At 59.2% G+C, this 27,348-nt stretch overlaps 1 protein-coding gene across 1 annotated transcript; it reads left to right on the top strand.

The window, feature by feature from the left end:
• The first annotated feature begins 1,298 nt into the window (after window positions 1-1,298).
• On the top strand, window positions 1,299-23,907 carry SEMA7A (semaphorin 7A (JohnMiltonHagen blood group)). Its single transcript, XM_027123595.1, has 14 exons — window positions 1,299-1,483; window positions 15,599-15,750; window positions 16,268-16,309; window positions 16,639-16,731; window positions 16,945-17,029; window positions 17,180-17,290; window positions 17,944-18,083; window positions 18,700-18,884; window positions 19,782-19,890; window positions 19,975-20,173; window positions 22,025-22,152; window positions 22,356-22,516; window positions 22,716-22,777; window positions 23,099-23,907. Exons 1-14 carry the CDS (start codon window positions 1,315-1,317, stop codon window positions 23,458-23,460), a joined length of 1,998 nt encoding a protein of 665 aa, XP_026979396.1. The 5' UTR covers window positions 1,299-1,314; the 3' UTR covers window positions 23,461-23,907.
• Window positions 23,908-27,348: the final 3,441 nt, after the last annotated feature.

Here is a 27,348-nt window from a genome sequence, read left to right as displayed (position 1 = left end):
ACCAAATATGGAATGGTAAGGCAGAACTTCCCGGTGACAACCTCTTCTTGGCTGTGGAGCTGGACAGAGGGCTGGAGCTGGGGCTGGGGCCAGGGCAGCCTGCTCCCTGTCTTTGGTGGTGTCTGCAGTATGTGAATCGAGTCCAGCTAGGTGTGTGTGTCTTGGAGGCCCCAATGCACCTCTGCTCCTTCCTCCTCAACCTGTCTTCTCTCCGTGCAGTCCATCTGGGGATAGACATCCAGTAAGCACTGGATAAGTGGATTTCCCATCCATGGTTACCTTGGGCCGAAACAGAGATGGAGGGTCTGGACCCTCTCTGGTTTGAGGGAGAGGAGACTTCTTTACAAAGGGCAAACATGTGGCTCTGAAAAGATGAGCTGACGGCAGAGCTTCCTGGGGCTGTTCAGATGACTGCAGAGGGACTGGGCCGGACCCTGCCGGGGGTCACCACCAGGTCATCAGGTTGCCTGCACAGCTGAGCCCTATGCATCTTGTGGGCAGAGATCACTTAAAGCTGGTCTGATTCTGCCTCCCCAACAGTGAGTCCTGGGCATGCAGGATGCTCCCCTCTCTTTCTACTTGGGGAAGGGGACTTCTTAATTATATCCCCCTCCACTCACATGGAAATGAGTTTGGATTTTCTGAGCATACACCAGCTGGCTGGGGGGGAGGCAGCCCAGAAGGCTGCTGCTGGCTGGGGAAGGGAGGAGAAAGGAGGGGAGGGAGCCAGGCCAAGATGAAAATTCCGTGTTCTCACAGCAGAGCAAGGATGGGGCTCTGAGTGCTCCCCACAGGTTACTGACCCTATGCCTGAAACCCACCCCCCCTCATTAGGGAAAAGCATCTTGCTCCTGCTTGTAGGCTCAGAGGAGCTGTTATCCACTCAGGCCAGTCCATCCTCTGAGCACTACAGCCTTCAGGGTCCAAACACTTAACTGACCATTAGCGAGGTTGTGCCCTCAGGAGAGGTCCTCCCTGACTTCTAGGCCAATCCCTTTATGGGGTGGGGGGAGTGAATCTAAGGCCCTGAGAGGGGACAGGACCTGGAGCCGATCACAGAAGACCACAAGTCTGCCTTGCTTCCCGCCCACCCGGGTTCTCCCCGTGGAGTTGCCCAGGAAGAGGTGGTGAAGGTTCCTCGGGCGGCGGTCACTGCGCCCCCTTGGCCAGCCGGGAGGCGAGAAAGGCTGCGGGGGGGGGGGGGGGGCGGGGTGGGGTCAGGCGTTTGACTCCGCCTCCTCGCGCTCGATTCTGCCTGCTGTCGCGCGCTGGCTCAGTCTCTGCTGCTCTCCGCTGTCGCTCCCGGGCCTCGGGATGACACCGCCTCCGCCCGGATGCGCCTCCCTCGGCGCCCCGCGCGCCCGCGTTCCCAGTCCGCTGGCTCGGTCCGGGCTCCCGCTGCGGCTGCTGCTGCTGCTCTGGACGGTCGCCGCCTCCCAAGGCCACCCGAGGAACGGACCCCGCATCTCCGCTGTCTGGAAAGGTAGGTGGCGCCGCGTGAGCGGCGGGGCGCGGGATCCGATGCCGCGCGGCGCGGGTGCGGAGTGTGCGGCACCGGAGGGAGTGCGTGCGCGCGGCTCTGCGGGTCCTGGGCTGTCCCCGTGGATAGCGTGTGGGTCTGGGTGAGTGTGTGAATGTGCGCGCTGCTACACTGGAGCGGGCAGTAACGCTGCGGCGAGAGAGCCGCGGGGGCTGGAGACCCGGCTAAGTCACTCCAAGTCCGCCCGCAGCCGGGAGCCGCAGCGCCCGGGCGCAGGGGGGAGGGAGAGGGCCCCTCTCTCGGCCCCGAGGCGCTCTTGGTCCTCCAGCGGTGGGGCCTCTGTGCGGGATCCTTTCTCCCGCCGGGACCCCCACCCAGCTCCTCTCTTCCTGAGCTGCGGTCTCCGCTGTCGCGCGGGGCGCAGGCTGGGCCGGCAAGGGGGACGCGGACCCTTTGCCGCCGCCGCCGCCGCGCTCCGGCTGCGGGAACAAAGACCCCGCTGCCTGCCCCCCGCCCCCGCCCCGGCCCCGAGCGCAGGCCGGGTAAAGGGGGTGGGCACCCAGTGGTGAGCCGGGACGTGGTGCGGTGCGGAGGCTTCAGGCACCGGGGCGCTGCCTCTGCAGTGCCGGGACCGGCCGCTCCCTCCTTGTCCGCACGTGGCAGTTGTCACCAGGAATCGGCGCCAGCGTGGGGGGCAGTGCCCGTTGGGTGGGGCGCGGCCATTGGGACCCCCAGGCAGAGGATCTGGGGAAGGGCTGCAGCTTTTAGGCCCTGGTGGTTATGTGAACTTGGGGGACCGGAGTCTCCCCCAGGGGCGCCTCAGTTTAGACCACACTGTACGATGGGTCAGAAAGCCGGCTGGGTGGGTTTTGAGGTTTTTCTGCCGCGAGGGGTTGAGCTCGCCTCCCCTGCAATGCACACATATGCTTCCCCACCTCCAGGCTGACTGGGCTCTGTCCCCAAATTTGGCGGCGCTGGGCCCCCCTGTGGTGGTGGTGGCCTTGCAGTGGGGGGTGGGGGGATCTGGCCCCTCCGGGAGCCCTTTGATGCCTGAGGCGGTTTGCAGGGATTGCCAGAGCCTGAGCATTATCTGGGGCAGGTATTCTTAGCAGAGAGAGAAGAAGAAGAAGAAAAAAAAACCCGCTCAAAAAGCGACTGGCCTGAACTGCGGCTGCAGTGGAGGGGATGTGACTTGCCCAAGGTCACTCTGCATTGTGTGAGCTCACAGTGCAGTCAGGGGGCTCTGATCTGGCACAGGACCAGTGCTTGTTCTGGGTTAGGAAGTGGAGAAAGATTTAGGCAATTTTTTGGCCATAAAGAGGGTACTCTGGGGGCCAGCTCTGCTACCCAGCCAGAGAGGCATTCCTGGTGGAAGTGGAGCAGGACATCTGGACCTCTGGCCATCTATCTACTCATGGTGGACACCTACACACCCCTCAGTCATATTAGCTCCAGTCTGAGCTTCCTCTGCCTTCCCAGCATCTTTGCCTTGCCTCAGTCCCCTTAGCTGTCTTGGACAGCACGGCATTTGTACACGCTGAAGCAGATGAATGGCCACATCTGAGTGTTCTGGAATCTCCCTCTGCGCCAAACCTTTGCATTTGGCTCTGCTTGTCCACATCCCCCATCTTCCCAAGATACCCTTCCACACACATACTTAATGCACACCCACCTCTTAGCACCTAATGCTGCCTCCCCATCTCGGGCACTTAGTCCCCACCCTGAGGCTATTTAAAACTGCTTTCTGTCCTCTTACCCACTTTCCAAAGTGCTCTCTCCCCTGCACACAGTTCACTATTGTAGCCACACTGGCCATGCCTTCTGCTTGGTAATACACTATTGACCCCCACTGGGGTGTGCCAGCCCCTCACCTATCTTGTCCAAGAGCCGTCTGTGGTCTTCTTCACCAGTGCCAGGCACCCCACTGGCCAGACAGACACTGCCATCCACCTGTCCCCCAGGACCACCAGCTGGTAATGGTATGCCTAGCTGACAGCTGCCTCCTAGTTCCTGTGGAGTGACACATGGTAGTCGGACGGGAATGGGCTTGGGCGGGGCAAACGAAGGAGTAGGGTGAGAGGAGGACCCTTGCTGTAGGCCTAGTTCCCTATATACCAGTGGGCTGAGGGGATGCGGACGGTGGCCTCCAGGAATGACTAGATCAAGGGTAATGGTGGTTTCGGAGCTGCTTCGCCATGAGGCCTAGACAGGGCTCTTAGTTGTAAGACAGGACAGGTGTGGGGACTGGAATGGGTATGGAGGGATCTTCTCCATAATTTATTTTCTGCTGCTTGGACCTATAAGTTCTAGGGAAAGATTAGATAAGGGAGCTCTGGGAGGGTCCCAGCCTGCCCTTCTCAGGGCGGTTGATGCCTCTCTAGCCTGATGAAGGCCTGGCCCAGAACAGCTCTGGGCAGAGAGAGGGATGTGCTAGTACTGACCTGCCAGGTACCCTTGAGCTCTGTACCTGTTTCTGACCCTCAGAGCTTGCCAGGGCTCTGGAGATTGTCCCCCAAGGGCTGTCGCTGACACATGGGTCAGTCAAGGATGTGACTTTGTGGGCCTGACCTCCCTGCAGCAGGGACTGGAGGGGGTGGTTTGAAGGTAAGGGCAGGAGGTTGGCACGCTTGTGTAAGCTGTATACCCCTCTCCCATTCCATCCCTGGTTGGAGGAGATGGAGAAGCCCAGGAAGGCCCTGACCTCCAAGGTCAGAGGTGAGCCAGCTTGTCCACAGCAAGAAACAGAGCCCAGTCTCCACTTATCCAGCTGGTTCTGGCCTCACCCTTGTCCGGTTAAACAACAGGATGTTATTGTTGACTTGGTGGCTGCTGGGGGAGCCATTATGGGGCCGCTCCGCAGGGCGGGGGGTGCTGTTACCTCCTCTAGGGGATGAGGTCACAGCTGGGGCTCTCCAAGCATCACCATTTCCAGTGGAAATCCTTGCCCCCTTGGGAACTTAGATGTACTCATCACCTTCAAGGTGAACTCCCCCTGCTGAACAGGGTGGCGGGGTGGGGGAGCAAGTCCCAGGAGGAGGGGGGGTTTTCTAAGCTGGGAGAGATGTGAGAGATGCTTGGTGATGTCACCAGGAGTTTCCTGCCAAGCTCTGTGGCCCCTCTGTCCTGAATAGTGAAGATTCTACGAGCAGGCTGGGGTGAGGTAGATGCTGGCACAGGCCCAAGATGACCACGGCGTGGAGGAAAGAGATGGGAAGTTGGAAGCCTGGTTCTGGACCCAGCTCTACGGCGTGGAGGAAAGAGATGGGAAGTTGGAAGCCTGGTTCTGGACCCAGCTCTGCTGATTTTCCTTGTGACTCTGGGCAAGTGCTTGCCTTTTCCTGAGCCTCAGTTTCCTCAAATTTCCAAAGCAGGTATAGGGAGGAGCTTATACTTATCAGAGCACTAATCCCTTGCCTCTCTGGGGTAGGTGGAGGCTGCAGTGGTCTGTTCAAACCCTAGCAGTGAGGAGAAATTGAAATCTGGGAAGTCAGGGAAATCCTTTAGTTTCGCGTTCTTTCCTTTCTTTTTCTCTCATAAGCGAAGGCTGGTGATCAGCTGGAGGAAGTGGCTCATTTGGGTTGTGACCTCAAGGGTGGGCATAGTAATGCAGCATTTTTGACATTTATCATTTGCTGGGGCCCACCTTGTGCTGGTCCTGGGCTTGGGGACCAGGGATGAGAAACTAGATGTGTCCATAGGCTTCTCCGTGTAGATGGGGAGACAGACAGGCAGGTCAACCTACAGTTACAATGAAATGTGTCAGGGCCTGTAACAGAGGCAGCTGTGGGGGTCGAGGAGGTACCTAACCCAGTCTGCACAGTCAGAGAAGGCTTCCTGGAAGAGGTGATAAGTCAGGATGGCAAGAGGAATAGGAGCCAGCTTGGGGATGGATGGGACAGGAGGAAGTACCCTGGTGTGACAGGATTTCAGACCCCAGAACTTGCAACTAGGACCAAGGAGAGGAAAGGAGCTGTGTGGGGGTCCCCAAGAGGGAGACGTTGAGTCAGCCTGGGCCTGGGGGCTCCAGGAGGGTTTCATGCAGGAAGGGATATCTGAGCTATGCCACCTGACCTTCCACAGCCAGCCCAGCAGTAGGAAGGAAGGACCATGGCAGGCAGGGAAGACTTCCCCAGTGTCACAGCTCCCTGATGGAAGTCTGGGGCTGGGTCCAGGGACACCAGGGCTTTCCGCCTGACTCCTGACCACAGGAGTTCTCCAGGTGAGGAGGCCCAGTCCTCAGCAGAGACTCTCCATGGGGTGAGGAGCTCCCCCAGCATCAGCCGGGCCCTGCAGGTGTGGGAGGGGCAGATGACCTTCCTCTGCCTAGCTTCCCCTTCCAGGAACCTTCACCTCAGCAGGGGTATATCACTACCCAGGCTGGGCACTTGGGAGAAGCAGGGAGAGCTGGACACTCTTCTTGGAGGAGGGCCAGGCCAGGGCCCCTAATGTGCAGGTGGGAAGCTGAGGCTCAGCCTAGGGGGTGGGCCGCAACAGCCTACAGGGGGCAGTGGTAGGAGTGGGTGGCCCTGGAGTTGACAGCTCAGCCCTCACCTGATGGCCTACCCTCTACCCCTAGTCCCATTTCAGCCACTGCAGTGCTGTCTAGCTATGTCACAAGAGACTGACCACACTTCCCCTGCTCTGATTGACATCTCTGGGGCCAGAAAACTTCCCCTTTTCTTGGTTTCCTTTTTTGGCAAGGCCTGGCTGCCCTGGAAGCTTCCTCTTTTGTGGGGGCGGGGGGGAGAGGTAGGGGGGAGGAAGGGGTCCTCCTAGAGCAGGGACTGTGGCCTCTTGTTTGGTACCCCCATCAGAGAACATGGACTTCTCCCTTCCCTAGCCAGCCCAGGCAGTGACGGACCGTTTGATCCATCTCTTTCTTTCCCCCTATGGTCTAGTCAGCCTCCAAGCCTCTTGTTCCACCCCTACCCCCCACCTTGGCCTGGGCCCTGCTGTGTCTTCAGGACTGTGCCCTGGCCTTCTCCAGGCCCTTGCATCCCTCTGGGTCACTGTGCTGAGCATTCCAGCTGGAGCACACAGCCCACCTGATCTCCTACAGTTCTTCCCTCACCATTCCCCAGCTCCCCATGCTTTCCTGCCTCAAGGCCATTGCCCTGCCGGTCATCCCTCCATGTACCCAACTCACCCTCCTCCTTTCTGCCAGTTCTATCTCACTTCCTCTAAGGAACCTTGTTGGATGACGCTAACACAGCCTGATGTCAGAAAACAAACGTCAGAGATCAGCTGGGTCAACATTCTACAGATGGGGAAACTGAGCTCTGAGATGACGGGGACTGGCCCAGCATCACCCAGTGAGACAGGCAGAGCTGGGACCAGGCTAGGTCTTCTGCCCGAGCCTGCCCTGGCCTTAGCTTTTGGCCTCCCTCCACTTGTCTGTCTGTCTTCATGCTCTGTCCCCAGGCTTATGGCTCCCTGTGCCCATTTCCTCCTCAGCCAGTTCAGCTGAGCCCAGACTCTCCCTGCCCCAGTGCTGTCTGCTCCCAGGAGCCCCAGCAGCCACGACCGTCCTCCCTTCAGGACCTTAGGTTTGGGCCAGCTCCATGCACTCTTCTGGGCTTTTCCTCAGGGCAGCTGGGCCTCAGGTCTCGGGGGCAGGTTGATCTGTGTCATGGCCTGGGCTAATCTGGGTTTAACCGTCACAGCAGCCTGGGATTAGGCGGATGCTGTTGAGCCTCCTGCACCCCCTTCTTCCAGTCAGGGGCTGGGGCTCTGAGCCAGCACACCCCTGGGGGCAGCCCTCACGATGGAGGGCAGCCAGTTCCTGCCCCGTGCCTAGGTCTGTGTTCCGCTCCTCTGGGGGAGGGAAGAGGAGAAGCCCTGGGTTTGCCCTTGGGGGCATGCGGGTGCCTGGAGAGGTGGGCCTGCGGCCTGTGACGAGAGAGGGCACGTGGGGAGGTCAGGAACTTTGCGCAGCCTAGGACTGTGACAGGAAGTGAGAGCAGGAAGGGTCAGTGTGGGGTGGTGCCACAGGGGAAGACTTCCTGGGGAGGGGGAAGAGCCAGGCTAGAGAGAGAGGCAGGGACGTGGTGTGGGGCAGAACGGGGCACAGACTGCTGCTCGTGTTCTCTGTCTTCTGGGCCCAGGGCTCTGGGCCAGCCTAGTGAGGGAGGAAGGTCACTGTGGTAAGCTCGGCATCCTAACAGCGGCCCAGGAACCTGTTCTAAGGTGTCTCCGCGTCTGACACTGGGGTTTGACCTACCCCAGTCCTGCTTCTCCTTGCGCTCTGAGCTGCCCCCTCTTGCCCAGTCCTGGCCGTGGCTTGGCCCAGGGACCATGGAGTAGGAGGAGGGCTGGCCTTCACCTTCAGGATCCCACAATCCAGATGAAATTCCACCAAAACAGTGTGATCTGAGAGAAGATAGTGTGTGCCAGATGGTGTATAGCACAAGGTCAGAGGGAGGACGGAGCTGTGAGGGCTGGAGCAGTCTGGAACACTTTGTGAAGCCAGGGGGATTGAGGCTAGATCTTAAAGGACAGGTAAGACCACGTGCCTAGAGAGAAGGGGAAAGGGCAGTCAGGGGAAGGGAAAGCACAAGCCAAAGGGTGGAAGCGGGACTCAGCTGTGGCAGAGATGAGCAGAGACGGGTGGGCCTTGACTGCCAGGTAGAGGAGTCGGGCCCTGCTGGGACAGGCAGTTGGGACCCATGGTGGTTCTTTTTTTTTTTGCAGTACGCAGGCCTCTCACTGTTGTGGCCTCTCCCGTTGCGAAACACAGGCTCTGGACATGCAGGCTCAGTGGCCATGGCTCACGGGCCCAGCCGCTCCGCGGCATGTGGGATCTTCCTGGACCGGGGCATGAACCTGCGTCCCCTGCATCAGCAGGTGGACTCTCAACCACTGTGCCACCAGGGAAGACCCCATGGTGGGTTCTTGAGCTGAGGAGCCAGGGTGGGTAGAAGCGAGTGTTTTTTGCCTGTGCAGGTTGGGTGGGAACCTGGCTGGCCGGATAGTAAGGAAGGGTCTCAGCACATCCTCCCTTCTCTATAGCCTGTCCCAGACTGCACAGCACTTCTATTCTGGGCAGAGACCATGGGATACTTGTACGCTGGTCAGTACTCAGGGCCGCAGTACACCCCCAGATCCCTAGTCCCCTCCCCACCTCAGGCCTGCACACCCACGCTTACTTACACACACTGTCTTTAGGGCATCGTGGATGAAGCTCGGGCATTCATTGGCCAAGCAGCCTCTGACCAGGCTCCACCCTCTCTGGGCCTCAGTCTCCTCATCTGTATGGGAGAAGCTGGCCTAGAAGCTTCCAAGGGCTCATCTATGGAACACAGTGTTATAAATACAGATTCCAGAGTCAGTCTGCCTGAGTGTCAACCTCCACACCACCACTTAGCTGTGTGATCTTGGGCAAGTTAACTCAACTTCTCTGTGTCCAGCTGCCCTCATCTGTAAAATGGGCATAATAAGAGAAGCCACGGACTTCCCTGGTGGCGCAGTGGTTGAGAGTCCGCCTGCCGATGCAGGGGACACGGGTTCGTGCCCCGGTCTGGGAAGATCCCACATGCAGCGGAGCGGCTGGGCCCGTGAGCCATGGCCGCTGAGCCTGCGCGTCCGGAGCCTGTGCTCTGCCGCGGGAGGGGCCACAGCAGTGAGGGGCCCGCGTACCGCAAAAAAAAAAAAAAAGAGAAGCCACCTTATAAGAGTTCAGTGATGATTGAATGAATTAATACACCTGGCACTCAGAGAAGTGCCCGGCACATAGTATATGCTATGGAACGGTTAGGTCGGGGTGGGGGTGGGGATATCATCATTGCCAGTATCATCCTCCTCCTTTGGCATCTCTGATTTCTGATGAAATGCAGCCCTGGCAGACCGGCCCCTGCTAGCTCTCCCTAACTGCCTATGTTGGCTGACTGCCCTTGTTCTCTGACCCCTCCCTCCTTCCCCACCGGCCCAGGCTAAGGCTGAGGTAAGGAACCTTCTGTTTCTGAGCAGTCTTCCTGTCCTGCCTGCGTTCTTCTACTTGGGGTGGCTTAGCCCTCCTCTGCCCTCTCCCTGACCCCTGCCCTGGCTCTGGGCCCAAGGGCAGGCCCTGCACCTCTGCCCATCCTTTCCTTTGAAGGATCCACCAGCTGACTTCAGCCTCACTCTAGGGCTTTTGGAACCTGCTGAGCTGAAGAATGGGCAGAATCTTGACGTGGCCTCCTGCCTTCCCTGGGCTTGGAGCCTCCTCCCCCCTCTGGCTGGGCCTCTGTGCCAGCCTTCCCTCCCCGAGCCCCCGGAATCTGCTTCGGCTCGGCCCCGCCCCCAGGACACACTCAGCTTTCTCTCCACACTACTTCTTACCCACAAGCCTTTGCCCCACCAGCCAAGCCTTCTGGTCCTTTGAGTACAGTGGCGCAGTGCAGAGAGCACACAGCCCTTGCTGGCGTGGAAGGCCCTCAGTTTTCCTGTCTATAAAATGGGCACGCAGATGCTGTCCTGCCTTCTTTACAGGGTGGTTGGGGGATTTGGTGAGCTAGTTGCTGGAAGCAGATGAGGACATGGTTTCTTCTGCTGCCTCCATCTCTAGGAAGCCATCTCTGACTTATCCAGTACTCACTACCCCACACTTTCCCCAAACGCCCCCAAACTTAACCCTGATTGTTTTGTTCCAAGAGTCATGGTGGGTCATAAAACCTAGACCTTAGCCCCTCCAGTCCACAGAGGAGGAAGCTAAACTCAGGAAGGCCCAGCTCTTGGTCACAGTCACAGCCAACCAGCCACTTGGCTGAGAGAGGGAGCACAAAGCTTTTTAGAACCATGGCTGAGCCCACACCTGAGATGCGCTCCCCTCCCACCCACGGCTGACCTTGGTGGGCGGGAAGACGCTCCCCCTCGGCCCAGCACACAGCTCACTGTTCCCATGGCTGATAAAGAGAGACACACCTCCCACACCCCCATGAACTAAGTACCGCCTCAAGGACCCACCGCCTGCCCCAGCACACCGGCTCTGCCCATCAGGCAGCTGTGTCTGGAGCCTTGCCCTGCTGAGTGTCGCCAGCACCCCAACGGCAAGCACAGCCCTTCCTTAGCACAGGCCCGTGCCTCCCAGGAAACTGGGCTTCTGGATATGAGGAGCGGCTGCTCGTGCCCTCATGCCTGGCCATACTGCGAGAGGCAACATCGATGAAACATTTGTTCCTTTGCCCCCCCTCCCCCTCCAGTGAAAGGTTTCCGTCCACCAATCTGACACACGCAGAGTTCCACAGTTAGTCATTCCTTTGAGTTTAAGGCTTTGATTGCTGAAGGCCCCTGGAGATCAGAGTCTTACCTGGAAGACTGGTGGCTGGTTGATTCCCTTCAGTTATCAGGTCAGTGACTTATTCCCTGGCCTGCAAGAGAGCATAGGGTGGAGAGCAGGAGATGACACAGGGAAGTGGAGAGAAGGTGATGTACAGCTTTTTGAAGATCAAGAGGCGCTCAAGGAAGTTCCGGCTGTGGTCCTGGTCTGGAGCCGGGTGATGGGCACCAGAAACCCTGAGCGGCTGCCTCGCTCTGCTTCTGTCTCCCTGTTCTTTTTTTTTGGCTGCACCGTGTGGCTTGCAGGATCTCAGTTCCCTGACCAGGGATTGAACCCGGGCCACGGCAGTGAAAGCCTGGAATCCTAACCACCAGGCTATCAGGGAACTCCCCTGTCTCCCTTGTTCTGTGCCTTGGGCCAGTGGTACGGGCTCTCTGGCCTCCGTGCCTCCCTCAGCTTAGTGACTATTCTCTTCCCTTCCACCTTGACCTGTGGGGTTCCAGAGGGTGGCGAGGCTGCAGGCTAATTCCTGGGCCCTGCACGGGCCTTCCCTCTTCCTCTGGCGAGGGTGTGAGGGGGGACTGGTGATTCAGGTGGGGCACGACTGTGGGAGGAGACTCCTGCCTGATGTGGTTGGGCCTCCAGTCCGAGGCAGGCCTGGCTCCTGCCCCACGCTCGCTCGGGCCTCCCTGGCTGCCTGACTCAGGCACTCCCTGCCGGGCGCAGCATTCCTGCCCTTCTCAGAGCCCGCCTCACTGCCTACTCTCAAAGGGCTCCTTGAGGTTAGGATTCAAGGCCCGTCAGGTCGCTGGGTCAGCTTGGAAGGCTGTCCCTGCCCAGACCAAACTGTGGGGTCCATCCCTTGTTGCTCCCTTCACAGGTAACGACACTGCCCCCCATCCTAGCCGCCACTCCACCCTCCCCCTGAGCAGCCCTCTTTCACAAGTAATGAGGATACGGGGTTGGCGAGGACCAGATGGGGACAGCACCCAGAGTGAATGAGGAGGAATGATGCTCCACCAGGCAGACCTGCTTTAGGAAAACCCACTCCACGGAAGTGCACACTTGTCCCAGCCAGTCGGTTGCTGGGATTGTGCTGGGAGGGTGGGGGGTATGAGAGGAAGGTCTGATTCGTTCCAACAGGATCAGAGCCCCATGGATGGCCTGGCTGGGGGCCTGTGATAGGGGAGGACAGCCCCTCGCACCCAGCCATCTTCTCGACCCTCATTTCTGGCGGGGCTGGGGCTGGGCCTTGTTGGTCCTGCCACTGTGAGGAAGGTGGGGGCTTCGGGGGCCATGGAATCTAGCTGGGTATGGGGCAGCCTGACTGTGCCCTTTCTTGGTCCAGAAGGAGCCAGGATTGGCTCAGAATCACATGGGGGTGGGGTAGAGGCTTGTGCTCGGCCCGCCCCTGGGGCCATGCCCACCCCACGTGTCCCTAGCCCCCTCCCCTGCCTGAACCCCTGGTTATTCTGGGAGCTTTTAGCTCCCACTTAGTCAGCCACTAATGCGTCAGGCCGGGGAGTGAGGGGGGAGACACGGTGCCAGACGGTGCTCCTTTTAGACATCCAGGATGGAAAGCAGAGGGGGCTGGCCAGGCAGGGGGACCTGGGGAGTGATGCTGGAAGAGAGGAGGCTTTCTGGATCCTGGCCCTGCTCATAGATAGGAGAGGGCAGCTCCGCAGACTGACAGGCAGTGGGTTGGTGTATCCTTGGGCCGCTGCAGCTCCCTTCCCCCATCACACTCAGGGCTTCAGCCCGCCTTCCTGATTCTCCTCTCATTAGGTCTCTGTACCCACCGTACGGTCAGCTTCCCCAGCTTCCCCACCGTTGCTCAGGCTGTTTCCACTGGCCGGAATTCTCTTCCTGCCTGTTTCTGACCCATCTAGCTTTGGTCCGCCTTCCCCATCCTTTTGGATTCCTAAGGAAGCAAAAGGACGCACTTAGGGATGCGGCACTTGCTCCCTCGGCTGGGCCTCTTTAGGAGCAGCCCCCAGCCTTGCTCAGCCTCTGCGTGGGTGGAGCCTTGAATGCCGCCACCTCCCCTCTTGGTGCCAAGGGGCCACAGATCCTGGCTGTGAAGGCTTGGTTCTGCCTTCACTTCCAGGCAGCCCTCCTGCCCCTGAGCCCCCAGCCCCCGGCTCCTGTGACCTGAACAAAGCTTCCTTTCATGTATTCATTGAGCTGCTGCTGCTCAGACACTTCCCGGGCACAATCAGGCCCTTTGAGGGCCTCGGGCAGTACGGGAGCCGGGCTGGGGCTGGGGTAGAGAACGGGCCAAGGCCTCGTCCTGGGGCCGAGCTGGTGCCATCTCCCCCATGCACATCACCAGGCACAGAGCCGGGAGGGGCGGGTTCTTCGGGGTTGAGGGAGGCAATGCTCCCGGGCTCCTGTTCTTCTGCAAAATGAGGTGAGCAGTCGCTTCCTCCCTCCATATCCTGACCCTGGCAGCCGCAGCCAGGATTTGAGGGGAACAGGGCTCATACTTGCAGATCTGTGCAGGACTGTCCTGGCTGGGAAGGCCCCGACGCCGCACCCAGCAGCAGGCAGCCCTCCCCCTCCCTCTGTGTTCTCAGCAATGCTTTGTGAGCAGCTCTGGGGTCTGTACCAGCAGTTTTGCTTGCGTGGTATGGAGGCTTGCTTTGCTATTGCAGTTTCACCTCTCCAGCTGGATTCCGGGATAGGGCCGGGCCTCCCCCTCAGGCCTTGCTCTCTGGGGCCAGGCTGAGTCTCTCCCATCAGACTAGACTTCCCAGGGCAGGACTGCATCTCCTCCTCACTCTGACGGCCCTGTGACCCCAGACAAGGGCTCCCTCAGGGCCCCTTCACGTACCCCTTTCTCCACCATTAGAGCTGTACATTGGCTGTGCAGGCCCCTCTTCTGAGGCCTGGGGTTGTGGCCTTGATGTGAGCCGAGGTGACTGTCTGGAGGTGGCCAGCATGACCTGAGCCGTGGGGCTCCTCCCCTGTGGCCTCTGGAGGGCTTCAGATCTCAGGCCCCAGCCCAACATCTTCAGACACAGACATATAGCTTTTCCCAGTCGCCTGGCTGTCTGGGGGAGTAGGTGGGGAGCTGGGGCTACAGACTGTCTAGATTCCAGGCTAGGCTGTGGGAACAGTGGCCGCTGCTCAGGCTGCGGGTGAAAGGGGAGCTGGAGCCATGGAGCTGAGTCAGGAAGGCCTTGTGTCTGTCCCCTCCAGCTGGTGGGGAGGGGGGGCCTGGGGCCTGAGACCTATCAGCCCTGCCCGAGCCTTGGCCAGCACCACACCCCTACCACCCAGCAGGAAGTGGGCCGTCAGCTCCCACCTTGTGCAGCCCTGGGGTCCTGGGAGGCCTGACGTCCTAAGCTGTCAGGCTATTTGCGGAGCACCGGAGGAGACCCAGGTGAACCCGAGGGCAGTGAGCTCAGCACTTCTCTGTGGCCTGTGGTGCGGGCATCTCCCTGAACGCACCTGAGAACCACTACTCAGTCTGGATGAGCCAGTCTCTCCTGCCTTCTAGTGCGACCTTGGGCTAGAGTATCCCTGAAGGCCCTCCGTTTCTGCATCTGTACAGTGAGCTGGGCAACAGCTGAGGTGGAGGGTAAGAATAGCCCACTTCCAGGGATGACTTGGCCACGCGGGGATGTATCTTAAGGAAAGGAAAGGGAATGAAGGTGGGGGTCGCGTGGTAGGTCGTGCTCTTCGTCCCTGCTGAATGCAGCATCGGTAGGAATGGTTCAAGCGGCACCAAGGGGAATTGGGGGTAAACTCAAGGACATGGCAGTTCTGTTCTCTCTGGGCTTGGAGGGTGTCCTGCTGGGATGTCCCTGCTAAGTTGGCTGCCCCTGAGTTTGCTGCAGCTGAGTAAACAGTGGTCAGGCTGAGGACCCAGGCTGGTCCAAGGTGGGAAGATGGCTGATTGCTGGGGGCGCAGCCACAGGCTGTCCCATTCCTGTAATTTAGCCCTGCAACCAGGACAACCTCAGCAGTGTCACCGGAGATGAGACATCTTCTCCCCGGAGGCACTGGCTACAGGCAGTTTCTATCTTGGGAAAAATTGTCCCGGTCAGCCCTTTTACTTAAAGGCCCAGGCTGTGCTCTGTGAAGGGCCCCCTGTCCCAGAGTTGCTGGGGAGGGAGGGCTGATCTTTTCCCCCCGGGGTGAGCTGGGATCTCTGTGAAACCAGGCCAGGGCAGGCCAGGGTGCAGAGTCCAGCTTGGGGGCAGGAGCTCTGGTTCCTGGCCTGCTACTGACCATGTGAGCTTGGGCTGCCCCTCTCTGGACCTTTGTTTTTCCATCTTTAAAATGGGAGAGAGTGGACTTAAGATTCCTTTCCAGCTCTGATCTGTACTGACCTGCTCACTAAGGGGATGGAGTGGGCTGGGAAGGGTCAGAGAGGGCTTCCTGAAGGAGGGGATAGGGTTCTGAGCAAAGTGATTCCTGGGAACCTGAACTGTACGTGGGGTTCTTAGAGGCAGGGGGTGGAAGTGGCTGCTTGCTCTGTCCTAGATAGCAGAGAGCCTCAGAGCAGAGTTGGGAGCCCTGGTCCCTCCTGCCCAAGCCCAGCCCCTTAGGAACAGCAGAGTGTGTGTGTGGCGGTGGGGGGCGGTCTGTTCTCCCCAGGGGTCCCTAAATTCTGCCCCCACTCTGAGGTCACACATATTGTAGGGTAGGGGTCATGGCTTTGGGGTGAGGACATCTGGTTGCTGGACCCCGCCAGAGGACCCCCGTCTTCTCCCGCTCACGGCTCTTGAGTTCAGGCGCCGCCCTAGCCATTCCAAGCACTAGTTGCTCGGGGGATGCCGGTGTGCATGGCGGGGTGGGGCAGGATCTTCCAGCCCAGGGTCCAGCCTCAACGTTTCTGCCAATTGTTTCTTCCTTAGGCCATGCAGGGCAGGACCATGTGGACTTTGGCCTGGCCGAGCCGCACACGGTGCTTTTCCACGAGCCGGGCAGCTCCTCCGTGTGGGTGGGTGGACGCAGCAAGGTCTACGTCTTCGACTTCTCCAAGGGCAGGAACGCCTCCATGCGCACAGTGAGCCTGGACCCCTCTCCCTGCCCCCTTTTCTCTTCCCCCTTCCCCATCTTCTTATCTCCCCTCTGGCCTTGGAGAGGAGCCTGAGGGAATCCGGGGGAACTGGCATTTCTTCCAGAACTGGTCAACCCCCTATTATATCCCATAAATGGTCCCTGGGGGAGGCTCCCTGAGGGTGGTCCCAACTGGCGTGGGTGTTGGGGCAGTGTGGAGAGAAGCGCAGAGCTAACACGCCTGGCTGGGCGGGTAGCGCCGACTGCGGAGGCCTAGCGGGAAGCTGGGCTCCAGAACCCCATGGCCCCTGTCTTCTGAGGTCTCTGGGCTGGCTCATGAGCTCTGGGCTTTGGCTCCGGGTATCAGGCTGAGCAGCCTGTGTGATGTTGGGTAAATCACTCCTCCTCTCAGAGCCCTAGTTGCTCATCTGTCAAATGAGCCTATCCTGAGGATGCACGGAAAGCACTTACGGGGGCATCTTGCCCCTGGCAGAGTGGACTGACGCTCCCCCTGTTCCCCTCAGGTGAACATTGGCTCCACGAAGGGGTCCTGCCGGGACAAGCAGGTGAGTGGGGGAGAGGGAGTGCAGAGGGGAGGCTGGACCCCTTGGAAAGGTTCCTGAGAGTCTGAGGAAGGAGGCCTGGCCCTGTCTTGGGAGCCCCAGTCCGGGAGGAGAGAAGTAGCCCTGCCCCAGGGTTCCCAGTCTGAGGGGGAGACACTCCTTCCCTGAGGCCCTTCCTCTGGCGTCAGCTGCACCCGCTCTGGGCCCTCCTTAGAGGCTGCCTCCTGTGCTCAGACTTCTGATGCTTTCTTCCCCAAGACCGAGGGTCCCAGTGCTAGGCCTGCCAGGGCCTCCCACCAACAAACCTCTCTCCTTCCCCTTCTCCCGAGCAGGACTGCAAGAACTACATCACGCTCCTGGAGAAGCAGGGCGAGGGGCTGCTGGTCTGCGGCACCAATGCCCGGCGCCCCAGCTGCTGGACCCTGGTGAGAAGGCCCCTCCCCCTGTGCCTGGTCAGCTCACCCTTGTCTGATGGGCTTCTGCTCCCCATGGTGGGAAGGAGGTGGGGGGACTCTGAGGCTGGCCTCACCTTGTACAGAGTTCCGGGGAGCATGGGGACCCTGGCTGGGCAGCTGGCACCCATGGGAGGCAGTGACTGTGGGATCACATGGCAGTCTGACCCCCTTGGTCTCCCCCAGGTGAATGACACTGCAGAGTTGCTTGGTGAGAGGAGAGGCTATGCTCCCTTCAGCCCAGATGAGAACTCCCTGGTTCTGTTTGACGGTAGGGCTGTGGCTGGCGCAGGAGGGTTCCCAGAGGGCTGCTGCCCTGGGCAGGGGGAGGGTGGTCAGCTCTGTGCCTGGTGCCCCAGGTCCGGGGGAGGGATTTCCAGGGCCTGTGTGCCCTTACCCGTGCTCCTCCCGCTGTGCCCAGGCTCTGAGGTGTACTCCACTATCCGGAAGCAGGAATACAATGGGAAGATCCCTCGGTTCCGGCGTATCAAGGGTGAGATTGAGCTGTACACCAGTGATACCGTCATGCAAAGTGAGTCAGGCTCCAGCTGGGCTGGGCTGGGCTGGGCTGGGCTGAATGAGGCGGTGTGAATGCTCAGGGCGGCAGATGGGATCCGCACGTTTATGGGGAGGCTCCCCTAGGGCCGCTAGGGCCACAGGCCAGTCGGGAAAGCGGGAGCTTGGTACAGCCCTGGGAAGATAGAGCTGAGGAGGTTGGCCTGGCAGGGAGCAGGGGAACAGCAGAGAGAAAGATGTGGAGGCAGGATGGGCCCAGCACCCTCTGGGAACAAATCAGAGGAAAGCCCAGACCCAGTGTGGAGTCCCCGGGTGCCATAGCGTATCCCTCTGCTGAGCTCACATGGGGGCAACACCCACTCCCTCCTCATTAGGGCTCTGCCACTTAGTCAGAAGTGACATAGGGGCCCCTAGGGCTCTCCCCCCAGTCCCTAGGCCTGAAGTCATTGCTCCTGGGCCAATGACATCTTTGTAAGAGAGGGCAACACAGGTGTGGGGTGGGAGTGCAGAGGCTCAGGCCCTTTGGGGTGTTAGATCTGTTTTTCTGAAGTTTATTCCAGGTGTGATTTGACCCGGGTTTGTTTGTGCAGACTCAGAGGGTGGGCAGGGTGTGGGTGGGTCCTTTGAGGGGCTCCCCGCCTCACACCCTATCACTTCTGTCCCCGGTAGACCCGCAGTTCATCAAGGCCACCATTGTGCACCAAGACCAGGCCTACGATGACAAGATCTACTACTTCTTCCGAGAGGACAACCCTGACAAGAATCCCGAGGCCCCTCTCAATGTGTCCCGAGTGGCCCAGCTGTGCAGGGTGAGCAAGTGCTGAGTGTCTGTGCCCGAACAGGAGCGAGTGAGTGTGTGACTGCCTGTGTGCAAATGTGCAAGTGAGTCTGTATGGGACTGTGGGAGGAAGTGTGCGTGCACAGGAGTGTCCCTGCACCTGTGAGTGGGTAAAGATGGTTGGGCTCAAGTGCACGTGGGATAGTGTGCAAATGTGTGTATTCGTGGAGAGGGTGCATGAGCGTGTGCGTGCGAATGAGAGTGCAATGACGTGTGTGTGTTTCCCCTGTGTGGAGGTGCTGGGTTGTGCAGGTCTGTGTCGTGTGTGTGAGCGTGCACGTGTGAGAGTGGGCAGATGTGTATCTGAGCCGGTGTGCTCTGTGGGGACCTGGTACCCGCACCCTGCAGGTCCCTAGTGTGAGCCCTGTGCCCTGGGTCAGCCAGGCCTGCCTCCTGGAGCCTGGCCCAAGAACCTGGCCTGAGTGGTAAGGTACCTCAGCCTCGTCCCCTCGCAGGTCCCGACCCCTTTCAGGGCCTCCCTTCCTCCTCAGAAGCTGGGTGCTGGCATTCCCGGCAGCAGGTGCCCCGGGTGTGTGGGGCAGCCCAGGCAGGTGCTGAGGGACCTCCTCTCCCCTCCACCCTTCCAGGGGGACCAGGGTGGAGAGAGTTCACTGTCGGTCTCCAAGTGGAACACCTTCCTGAAAGCCATGCTGGTGTGCAGTGACGCCACCAGCAACAAGAACTTCAACAGGCTGCAGGACGTCTTCCTGCTCCCTGACCCTAATGGCCAGTGGAGGGACACTAGGGTCTATGGCGTTTTCTCCAACCCCTGGTGAGTGGCCCTTGTCCTGGTGCTGGGGCTGGCATTAGTTAAGTGTCCAGTGGGGATCAGAGGGTTTGGGCCCTGCCCAAGGGAGGGCTGGTGTGGTAAGAGCAGGGACCCCGGCTCAAGGGACAAGGCTGTTGCTGGGCCTGGGGTGGGTGGACACACAGTGCTCGGGGACATGTGTGTGCTGGTGTGTTTGTGAGTCTGTACACATGGGTGTGTGCGCATGCGCCGTATGCATGCTCACGGCTGCACTGTGCCTGTGTGCCCGCCAGCTGTGTACTCAGAGCGGTGCCTGGGAAAAGGCTGCTGCGGCCTCTGGGGTGCTGGGTGCCGGGTGCTATTACACCCGCTCAGGCACTGCCTGCGCCTGACAGTTCACACCTCTTAATCACTCTCATTGATTGAAAACAGGCAGGCAAAAAGTGTCAGGTGTGTGTGGGGAGAGGTGGGTGGCAGGGTAGGGAAGCCAAGACCCTGCTCTGGGGCTCTTGTGTGCATGGACCCAGCAGTCTGGGAAGGGGATGGAGGTCTGGCCTCCTTGGGCATCAGCATTCCAAGGATGCACATGTTGGGATTTCTCCTGCCCTGGGGTTGGCCTCTGAACTCAGTGATTCTGTGGCAGAATAGAGGATGTGGTTTTGCACTGCAACAGAAAGAAATTAGGTTGAACTTCCCTCCCTCCCTCTTCCCGTCCTCCCTCCCTCCTTCCTTCAATGGTTTTTGGTAATGCTCAGGCGCTGGCCATGGCCCCCAGGATAATCCCTGCCCTCATGGAGCTCAAAGGCCAGGGAGCTTGGTCGGAAGGCTGCAGTTGTACGCCATCTGGTGCTGGGCTCGCCTGGGTGAGTGGAGGTGGGTGGGTCCTGGGCCTCCCACTGAGGTGGCCTGTGTGTCCCCCAGGAACTACTCTGCCGTCTGCGTGTACTCCCTCGGTGACATTGACAAGGTCTTCCGCACTTCCTCACTCAAGGGCTATCACTCAGACCTTCCCAACCCACGGCCTGGCAAGGTGAGCAGTGACACCCACCATGGCCCAGGCCCCAATCCCATGGCCCAGCCACCCCATTGATCTGGACCTGTTCTCCTTTCCCAGTGCCTCCCAGACCGGCAGCCGATACCCACAGAGACCTTCCAGGTGGCCGACAGTCACCCTGAGGTGGTGCAGAGGGTGGAGCCCATGGGGCCTCTGAAGGCACCACTGTTCCACTCTAAGTACCACTACCAGAAAGTGGTTGTCCACCGCATGCACGCCAGCAACGGGGAGACCTTCCATGTGCTTTACCTAACCACAGGTGAGGAGCTACCCGGGACCAACCCCTCCTGCCCCCCCACACTCCGCCCCTGGTCTGCTTTGTAAAAATGGGTATAAAGAATAATGTAGTTAACATCTGGTTGGGAGAATTGAGTGACTAAGAGCTGTTAGGAGTTAATGTGTGTGGCTGTGGAAGAGTCAGGCAGCGAGAGCTTCCCGGAGGAGGTGGGGCAGAAGGGAGAGGGAAAGGCATCGTAGGCTAGAAGGTGCCAGGATTCAGAGGCAGAAATGTTCTAAGTCTGAGCAAAGCTGGGTATAGCTTTGGTCCAGCTGTCTGACTCCTGAAGATGGTAGGAAAAGATGTGGAAGTCAGGAGGAAGGACCTGGTCCAGGGTGTCCTGTGGGCCTCTGCCACGCAGAGCGAGGAAACTGGACCCTCTCCCTGTCTTTGGGATTATGCAGATGAGAGGAAACTTTTGATGTGGGATGCAAAGAATTTAGTGAGATGTGACGAAGGACTTCCAGATGGCAGGGCCTTTGCAGAGAGATACTATTCTGGAGTCTGCAGCAGGAAGGATTGGGGCTAGATATGAAATAGACCTTTCTGCAGAGAATGGGAGGCTCTCACGGCTGGGAGAAGCGATGGGAGGCTGTCACCACGCTGTGTGGAGGAGGTGAAGGGCAGTGTGTGTATGAAGGTAGTGACTGGGCTGGGAGCTTGTCGGGCCGGAGGAGCAAGGGGCCACATCCCAGAGCCTGCAGAGGCGGGTCACAGACACATAGAGGAAAGGTCCTAGGCAGGCAATCATCTGGTCATCTGACTGCTTTTTTGGGGCAAGTGATACCCTGGGAAATTGGGAGGGAGCAAAAGGGAGGTAGGCTATTCTAGAAACTGGGACAGCCCGTGAGGTCGGATTGGGAGGACCTAGGGGTCAGGATGCCCATTAGTCCCCGATAAGTGTGAATGGAGAGAGCACTGGCCTCTGAGGCAGGCAGCCTATTGTGTGACCTTGGGTTCCCCTATGCTGAACCTAAGGTCCTTTTCAGATCTAAGATTTTATAAAAATTTTAAAATCCCCTAAGACTACATGCAATGTGGAATCCTGGATTGGATCCTGGAACAGATGAAGGACATTAGTGGAAAAACCCGTGAAATCCCAGTAAAGTCTGTAGTCGATTTAATAATTATGTACCAGTGACAACTGCTCAGCTGTGACAAAGATCACAGTTATCTAAGAGGAAACATTAGGGGAAACTAGACGAAGGGTATACGGGAACTCTTTGTACTATCTTTGTAACTTTTCTGTAAATCTGAAATTATTTCAGAATAAAAAGTTTATTTTAAAGACAACAAATCCCAAAGAGTCCAGGAAGCACAGGGGTTTATAGAAGAAGTTGAGGGGTAGAGTTCTGACCCCTCTGGGTTCCAGTCACCAGCTGTGTGACCTTGAGCAAGTTGCTTAGCCTTTCTGAGCCTCATTTCCTTATCTTCGAAGTGGGGATGATAATACCCACCTCCCAGGGGTGTGGAGGATTAAACGAAGTAATGCTAATGCATGTATCTGGAGGCTTAGCAGTGCTTGGCCATGTGAGACTGCTGGTTCTGTTCTCCATGCTCCAGCTTCCCCTGCGGCCTTGGGGAGCCCAGGGCCTCCTGCGATAGCCTCCCTGGCCCAGGCTTGGAAGCTTCCTGCGATGCCTTTGGGCTCTTAAGACCCTCCCCGGTCATGCTGTCCTCTCCCCATCCCACCCCAGTCCTATGACCCTTGCCTGAGCCATGACTTCCCAGCCCTCCCCACCGGCATCTTTCCCGGTCAGCTCAGCCCAGAGGGAGGCTGCCTGGCTCTGTGGTGGGACTCCCGCCTGCTGACCCTCTGCCTCTCACCTACAGACAAGGGCACCATCCACAAGGTGGTGGAGTCGGGGGAACGGGAACACAGCCTTGTCTTCAGCATCTTGGAGATCCAGCCCTTTCGCCGTCCGGCCACTATCCAGGCCATGTCACTGGACGCTGACCGGGTGAGCCTCCCCAACCAACCCCTGCCCTATGGGGCTGCCCAGGGATGGCCAGGTGAGGACAGAGCTCCTCTGCGTGTGATTTGCATGTCCTTTGCTGGGTCTCTGGGCCCCAGGGTCTGCCAGGCATCTGGACCAAAACTTAGGGGCTTAGAACTCAGTTGGGATGGGGGCCCTGACCTGACTCAGTCCTTTTCTCTTTCCAGCGGAAACTGTACGTGAACTCCCAGTGGGAGGTGAGCCAGGTGCCCCTGGACCTGTGTGAGGTCTACAGTGGGGGCTGCCATGGCTGCCTCATGGCCCGAGACCCCTACTGCGGCTGGAACCAGGACCGCTGCGTCTCCATCTACAGCTCCCCAAAGTCAGAGTATGTTGGCTGGGATCCCTTGTTGCTAGGAGACAGCGAACACAGCAGTGGGGGTTGATGGGCTACAGGAGGCAGCCCTTCTGGCCAGACCCTCCTCTGGGTGGGCACCACTGCTGATGCTGGGTGGGGAGGAGGACAGGGAAGGGGCCAGGCCTGTGGCCTCCTGTCTGCTTAGCCTCTCTCTTCCTTCCAACTCCAGGCCAATGCTGCAGTCCATCAATCCAGCCGAGCCACACAAGGGGTGCCCCAACCCAAAGCCAGGTACATGACCTGGCCCTGCCCCCATCCCATTAGGGTGGTACCGCCGTGCCCCGATTGCCCTGTCTGAGGGAGGCCTGGTCTGGTCCTGGGGGCTCCAGACAGATGGGCAGGACAGTCCTGTGGAGGGAGCCCCGTCGGTGTGGGGTGGTTGTGAGAGGAGTGGGGTGAGGGCAGCAGGGGAGAGTCAAGAGGAGGCTGGGCGCTGGTTTCCCCGCGTTCATTCAGAAGCCTTGGCCTTGGAGGCCTATCAGTGGGGGAGGACACAGCCTGCCCTGGGAGCCCTCAGCCCCTCCTCATGGCTATCTCCCCATCCCTCCCCAGAACAAGCCCCACTGCAGAAGGTTTCCCTGGCCCAGAACTCTCGCTACTACCTGAGCTGCCCCATGGAGTCCCGCCACGCCACCTACTCGTGGCGCCACGAGAACAGTGTGGAGCAGAGCTGTGAGCCTGGCCACCAGAGCCCCAACTGCATCCTGTTCATCGAGAACCTCACGGACCTCCAGTACGGCCACTACTACTGCGAGGCCCAGGAGGGCTCCTACCTCCATGAGGCTCAGCACTGGCAGCTGCTGCGCGAGGATGGCGCCATGACCTCACACCTGCTGGGCCGCGCCCGCGCCCTGGCTGCCTCCCTCTGGCTGGGTGTCCTGCCCACGCTTACTCTTGGCCTGCTGGTCCATTAGGGCCTCCTGGGGCTGGGCATGCTGCAGGCTTCTGCAGCCCCAAGGCACTAGAAAAGTCTCACACCCAGAACCGGCTGGGCCCGGAGCTCCTTGCCCACCACTTCTTCCAGGGGAACTACATAACCCAACGGGGAACGCCAGGCCTGGAGATGGCCAGCCGCAGGCGGCTGCTGGGCCCCGGTGGGGCAGGGGCGGGTGTGGGCCAGAGAATGAAGGCTCCGACTGTGAAGCTGGCGCCTTGCTGACCCAAGACTTTATCTTTTGGAGACCATTTTTCAAAAACTGCTCCTCAAACTGACTAAATGCAATGATGCTCTTGGCCTAAGAGCCTGTGGCCCAGAGAGTGGGGTTTAAAGAGGGGAGTTGGGACCCCATCTCTGGACGTTTGGGCTGAGGCCTGAGTCCTTCTGGACTCTCTATACCCAAATCGCCCCCCTCATCCTCCCTCCTGCCATGGCTGGGGGCGGCTAGTGTTCCCGCAGGCCCAGGGCTGCCCTCTGTGGCCCCCTCACCAGCCCTGGGTCTCACTAGGCAGCTGCCTTGCATGTTTATTGAAGGATGTTTGCTTTCCGGACAGAAGGACGGAAAAAGCTCTATTTTTATGTTAGGCTTATTTCATGTATAGCTACTTCTGACTGCATCTGTATGAAATACCAAAACTGCGTGCTGGGGTGGGGTGGGGAGGGAGGGGCTGGGGAAGGGATGGGTCACGGGCAGGGGGGTCCCAGTCTGTGGCTCCCGGGAATGCGATAAGAGTCCAGGGATGGGTGTGGGTTTGGCGAGAGTGGCATGAGCTGGCTCTGCCCTGGGAGCCCAGTCTGAAGGGGACGTTGTCCAAGCCCCTGATGTGGGGTGGTTATGGGAGGGGGTGGGATGAGGGAGACAGGGGAGAATGAAGGAGAAAACTGAGCGCTAGTTTCACCGTGTTCATTTTGAAGGAGGAGCCAGGTCCTCAGGGGGAGGTTCCGGGACTCTGCCCTTGGCATTGGGGGTTGAGGGGTGGGGGGGTGGGGGCTCCCTCCCCTCCCCTCCCCTCAGCCCCCTTCCCCAGGGGCTGTGCTTCCATGCTCCTAGCCTCCCACCTTCAGCTCAGGACATGTTATAACTTAGGCTAAACTGTGAATTCCTGTAGGGACGACCTGGGCCAAGCTCTCCAGGTGGGCGGCTCTGCCCCCAGTCCTGTCCATGGATTTCAGCAGAGAGCTGGGCCCTTCTCTGGCTGTGTCTGGCCAGCCTGGGGCAGGGCCTGGGGCTAGTGGCCTTCCAGCTTCGGCCCCTGCATCTCTTCTCAATGCACTTTAATAATGTAACATATTACTAATAAACAAGCTATTTATTTACCTGTGTCTGCTGCTTGCCTTTAAAGCCATTCTGGCCAGCGGGTCAGGGGGTGAGGGTGAGGGCACCTGCTGCCCCTGGGAGCATCACGCACTCTCACTGGCCCTCTGCTTAGAGCCTTAGAGCTAAGGAAACACACAGCAGGGCTCCCAGTTAGTGAGAGGCAGGAGTGGGATCTAAACCCACAGCTCCTGAGCAGGGCTCTGCCTGCCAAGCAATGACCCTGGAACCCATACAGTTCCTGCACCCCACCTTTCCTCACACCTCAGGAGCGGGTCTTTCCCCTTTCCAGCCTCCACCCCCTGACCATTTCCCCTGGTAGGCCTGGCCATGCTAGAAACAGCCTTGGGCCTCCCTGCCTTCAAGGGGTCCATTCTGGGAGGGAAAGCTGATCAAATAAGACCCTGTGGGGTAAACCTGTGGCGATGGAAGTGTGTGGGCAGGAGGCTAGAAGGCAGGGGAGGTGGTGGTGCCTTAGTGGAGATGAGGTCCTTATTCCAGGTAGGGCCAGCAGGAAGGGCAGGGGTCAGTGTGTGTGCAGAGGGGACAGCTGGAGAGCAAGGAGGGACCAGTGGGCAGGCTTTGTGTGCTAGTCCCAGAGCTTGGCTTTTCAACCCGCAGGGCAGTGACAGGGCTGAGGTGGGATTTGTGCCTTAGAAACTCTTGAGCTCCCTCCAAGATAAAGCAAATCAAATAGATTTAGAATCCCAAAAGGTGTGTGAAAAGGAGCCCTGATGTAGGTGTGGGAGGTGGGGAGGGGAGTTTGAGGCTTTTCAGGGGGGATAGTGGACAGAACTAGGACAGGACCAGGGATGGAGGGTGGGGCATCCTGTGGGGAGATGCACAGGGAAACCCAGGCTTTCTTCTCCCCCCCCCCCCCCCCCCCCCCGTTCCCCTCTCTCCCGCCCCTTGTGCAGGGATCCAGGCCTTTTGAGATTTGCTGGGAGATTTTCCCGAGCAGTAACGACTGGGGAGAGGGATGTGGCTGACTTGGGACAGTTCCCCTCTCTGAATCTGAGCCGAGCTTCTGGCTGGCTTGCAGACCCCACAGGGCTGGAATCGCTCCCTCCCATCAGGCTGCCCTGTGCTCTCCTGGGCCAGCCCCACGCTGAAGGTTCTCCTTGGTTCTTTCCTCTCCCACACACTGCCTTCCCAGGGTGGCCAAGGTGGCAGCAGGTGCTCAGGCCAGGAGTCTGAGAGTTTGGGGGACCCCAGTGAACTCTGGGCCGGGGGCAGAGACCTGGGGCCACCATCACCCTTCGCGATCCTGGGCAGACCTGGCCCTTCCTGAGCCTCATTGTCCTCATGTGGAAGAGGAAGGGGCTTGGCCGGGCTTCTGAGAGGCCCCTTCTTGCACACTGTACTGGGTTCTAAGACTAATTTGGTCTTTGGAAGGAGCTCAGAGTCAATGACTTGGTCAGTCAGTTTTTCCAGATCACAGCTGGGCAGCAGCGGCAGCAGCGGCTCCCTCCACAAGCCCCTCGATGGTGGGGGAAAGGGCAGAAGGAGTGGGTTCTGGGAGCCGCTAGTGGAGAAAGTGGGGCTCAAGTCCTGGCCCTGATTGCTGGGCAGCCTCCAGTGAGGTCCCTGCCCTCTCTCTGGACCCCAGGGAGTTCCCTCTTTCCTATGGGGATTCTCTCGGTGCCCCTCTGGGCCTACAGCAGGGGACATGAGGGACAGAACATACTCCTTTGTCTCCATGGAGGCACCGGGAGAGGCCTGGCGGGCAGGCGGGCGGGAAGCCGTGTGCATTGAGGCATGAAATGAGCCCGTGTAAATCCCATGTAAATGAGCCGGCGGGGAGGGGGCAGGCCGGGCACAAGGCTGCTGCCTTGTTCTCCCCTGACAGGTAAGCAGCACAGTGGGCCTTGGGGGTGGTGGGTGGGAGGACCATTAAGTTGGGCCCTGGGGGGCATGGAGATCCACAGAGTATCACGGCACCAACACCAGCCTCTTGGGGGCCAGGAGCCAGGCGCGTCCTTCTGTCTCCTGTCTTGTGCATCCCTCCCCAGGGGGGCACAAAAGAGAGAATGAGACTGTGAAAAACCAAAGCTCAGCTCTTCTGGAGAAACCAGCAGGGGATGGGGCACTCCTTTAGGCCTCCCTCTACTTCATAATTCTTTTTTTTTTTTTTTTTTTTGCGGTACGCGGGCCTCTCACTGTTGTGGCCTCTCCCGTTGCAGAGCACAGGCTCCGGACGCGCAGGCTCAGCGGCCATGGCTCACGGGCCCAGCCGCTCCGCGGCATGTGGGATCCTCCCAGACCGGGGCACGAACCCGTGTCCCCTGCATCGGCAGGCGGACTCTCAACCACTGCACCACCAGGGAAGCCCTCTACTTCATAATTCTAAGGGCCATTGAGGTTTACCACCATCGGTCAGTGTCCTGCCATCCTGTCTTGCTTGGGGGAAGGCCACTGCCATCTCATCTCTCTGCTGCTTGAAACCCTTTAACAGCTCGCAGCATTCACAGTCCTGAGTGCCCTGGTCTTCTCTATCCCTGTCTCCCCTTAGTCCTCCACCTTCCTTTGCTGGAAACAGTCTGTGCCTTT

This window comes from Aethalodelphis obliquidens, unplaced genomic scaffold, assembly GCF_003676395.1.
Source record: "Aethalodelphis obliquidens isolate GAN/ISIS:26980383/991018 unplaced genomic scaffold, ASM367639v1 scaffold26, whole genome shotgun sequence".
NCBI classification, from domain to species: Eukaryota; Metazoa; Chordata; class Mammalia; order Artiodactyla; family Delphinidae; genus Aethalodelphis; species Aethalodelphis obliquidens.
The sequence above is the reverse complement of the archived record's forward strand: the minus strand, read 5'-3'. Positions and strand labels throughout refer to the sequence as shown.

Bases quoted from the DNA above. Each gene is read 5' to 3' on its own strand.
- SEMA7A (XM_027123595.1), top strand. From the start codon at position 1,315: ATGACACCGCCTCCGCCCGGATGCGCCTCCCTCGGCGCCCCGCGCGCC. The intron at 20,174-22,024 runs GTGAGGAGCTAC...TCTCACCTACAG, and splicing joins TGTGCTTTACCTAACCACAG to ACAAGGGCACCATCCACAAG. The intron at 22,517-22,715 runs GTATGTTGGCTG...TTCCAACTCCAG, and splicing joins TACAGCTCCCCAAAGTCAGA to GCCAATGCTGCAGTCCATCA.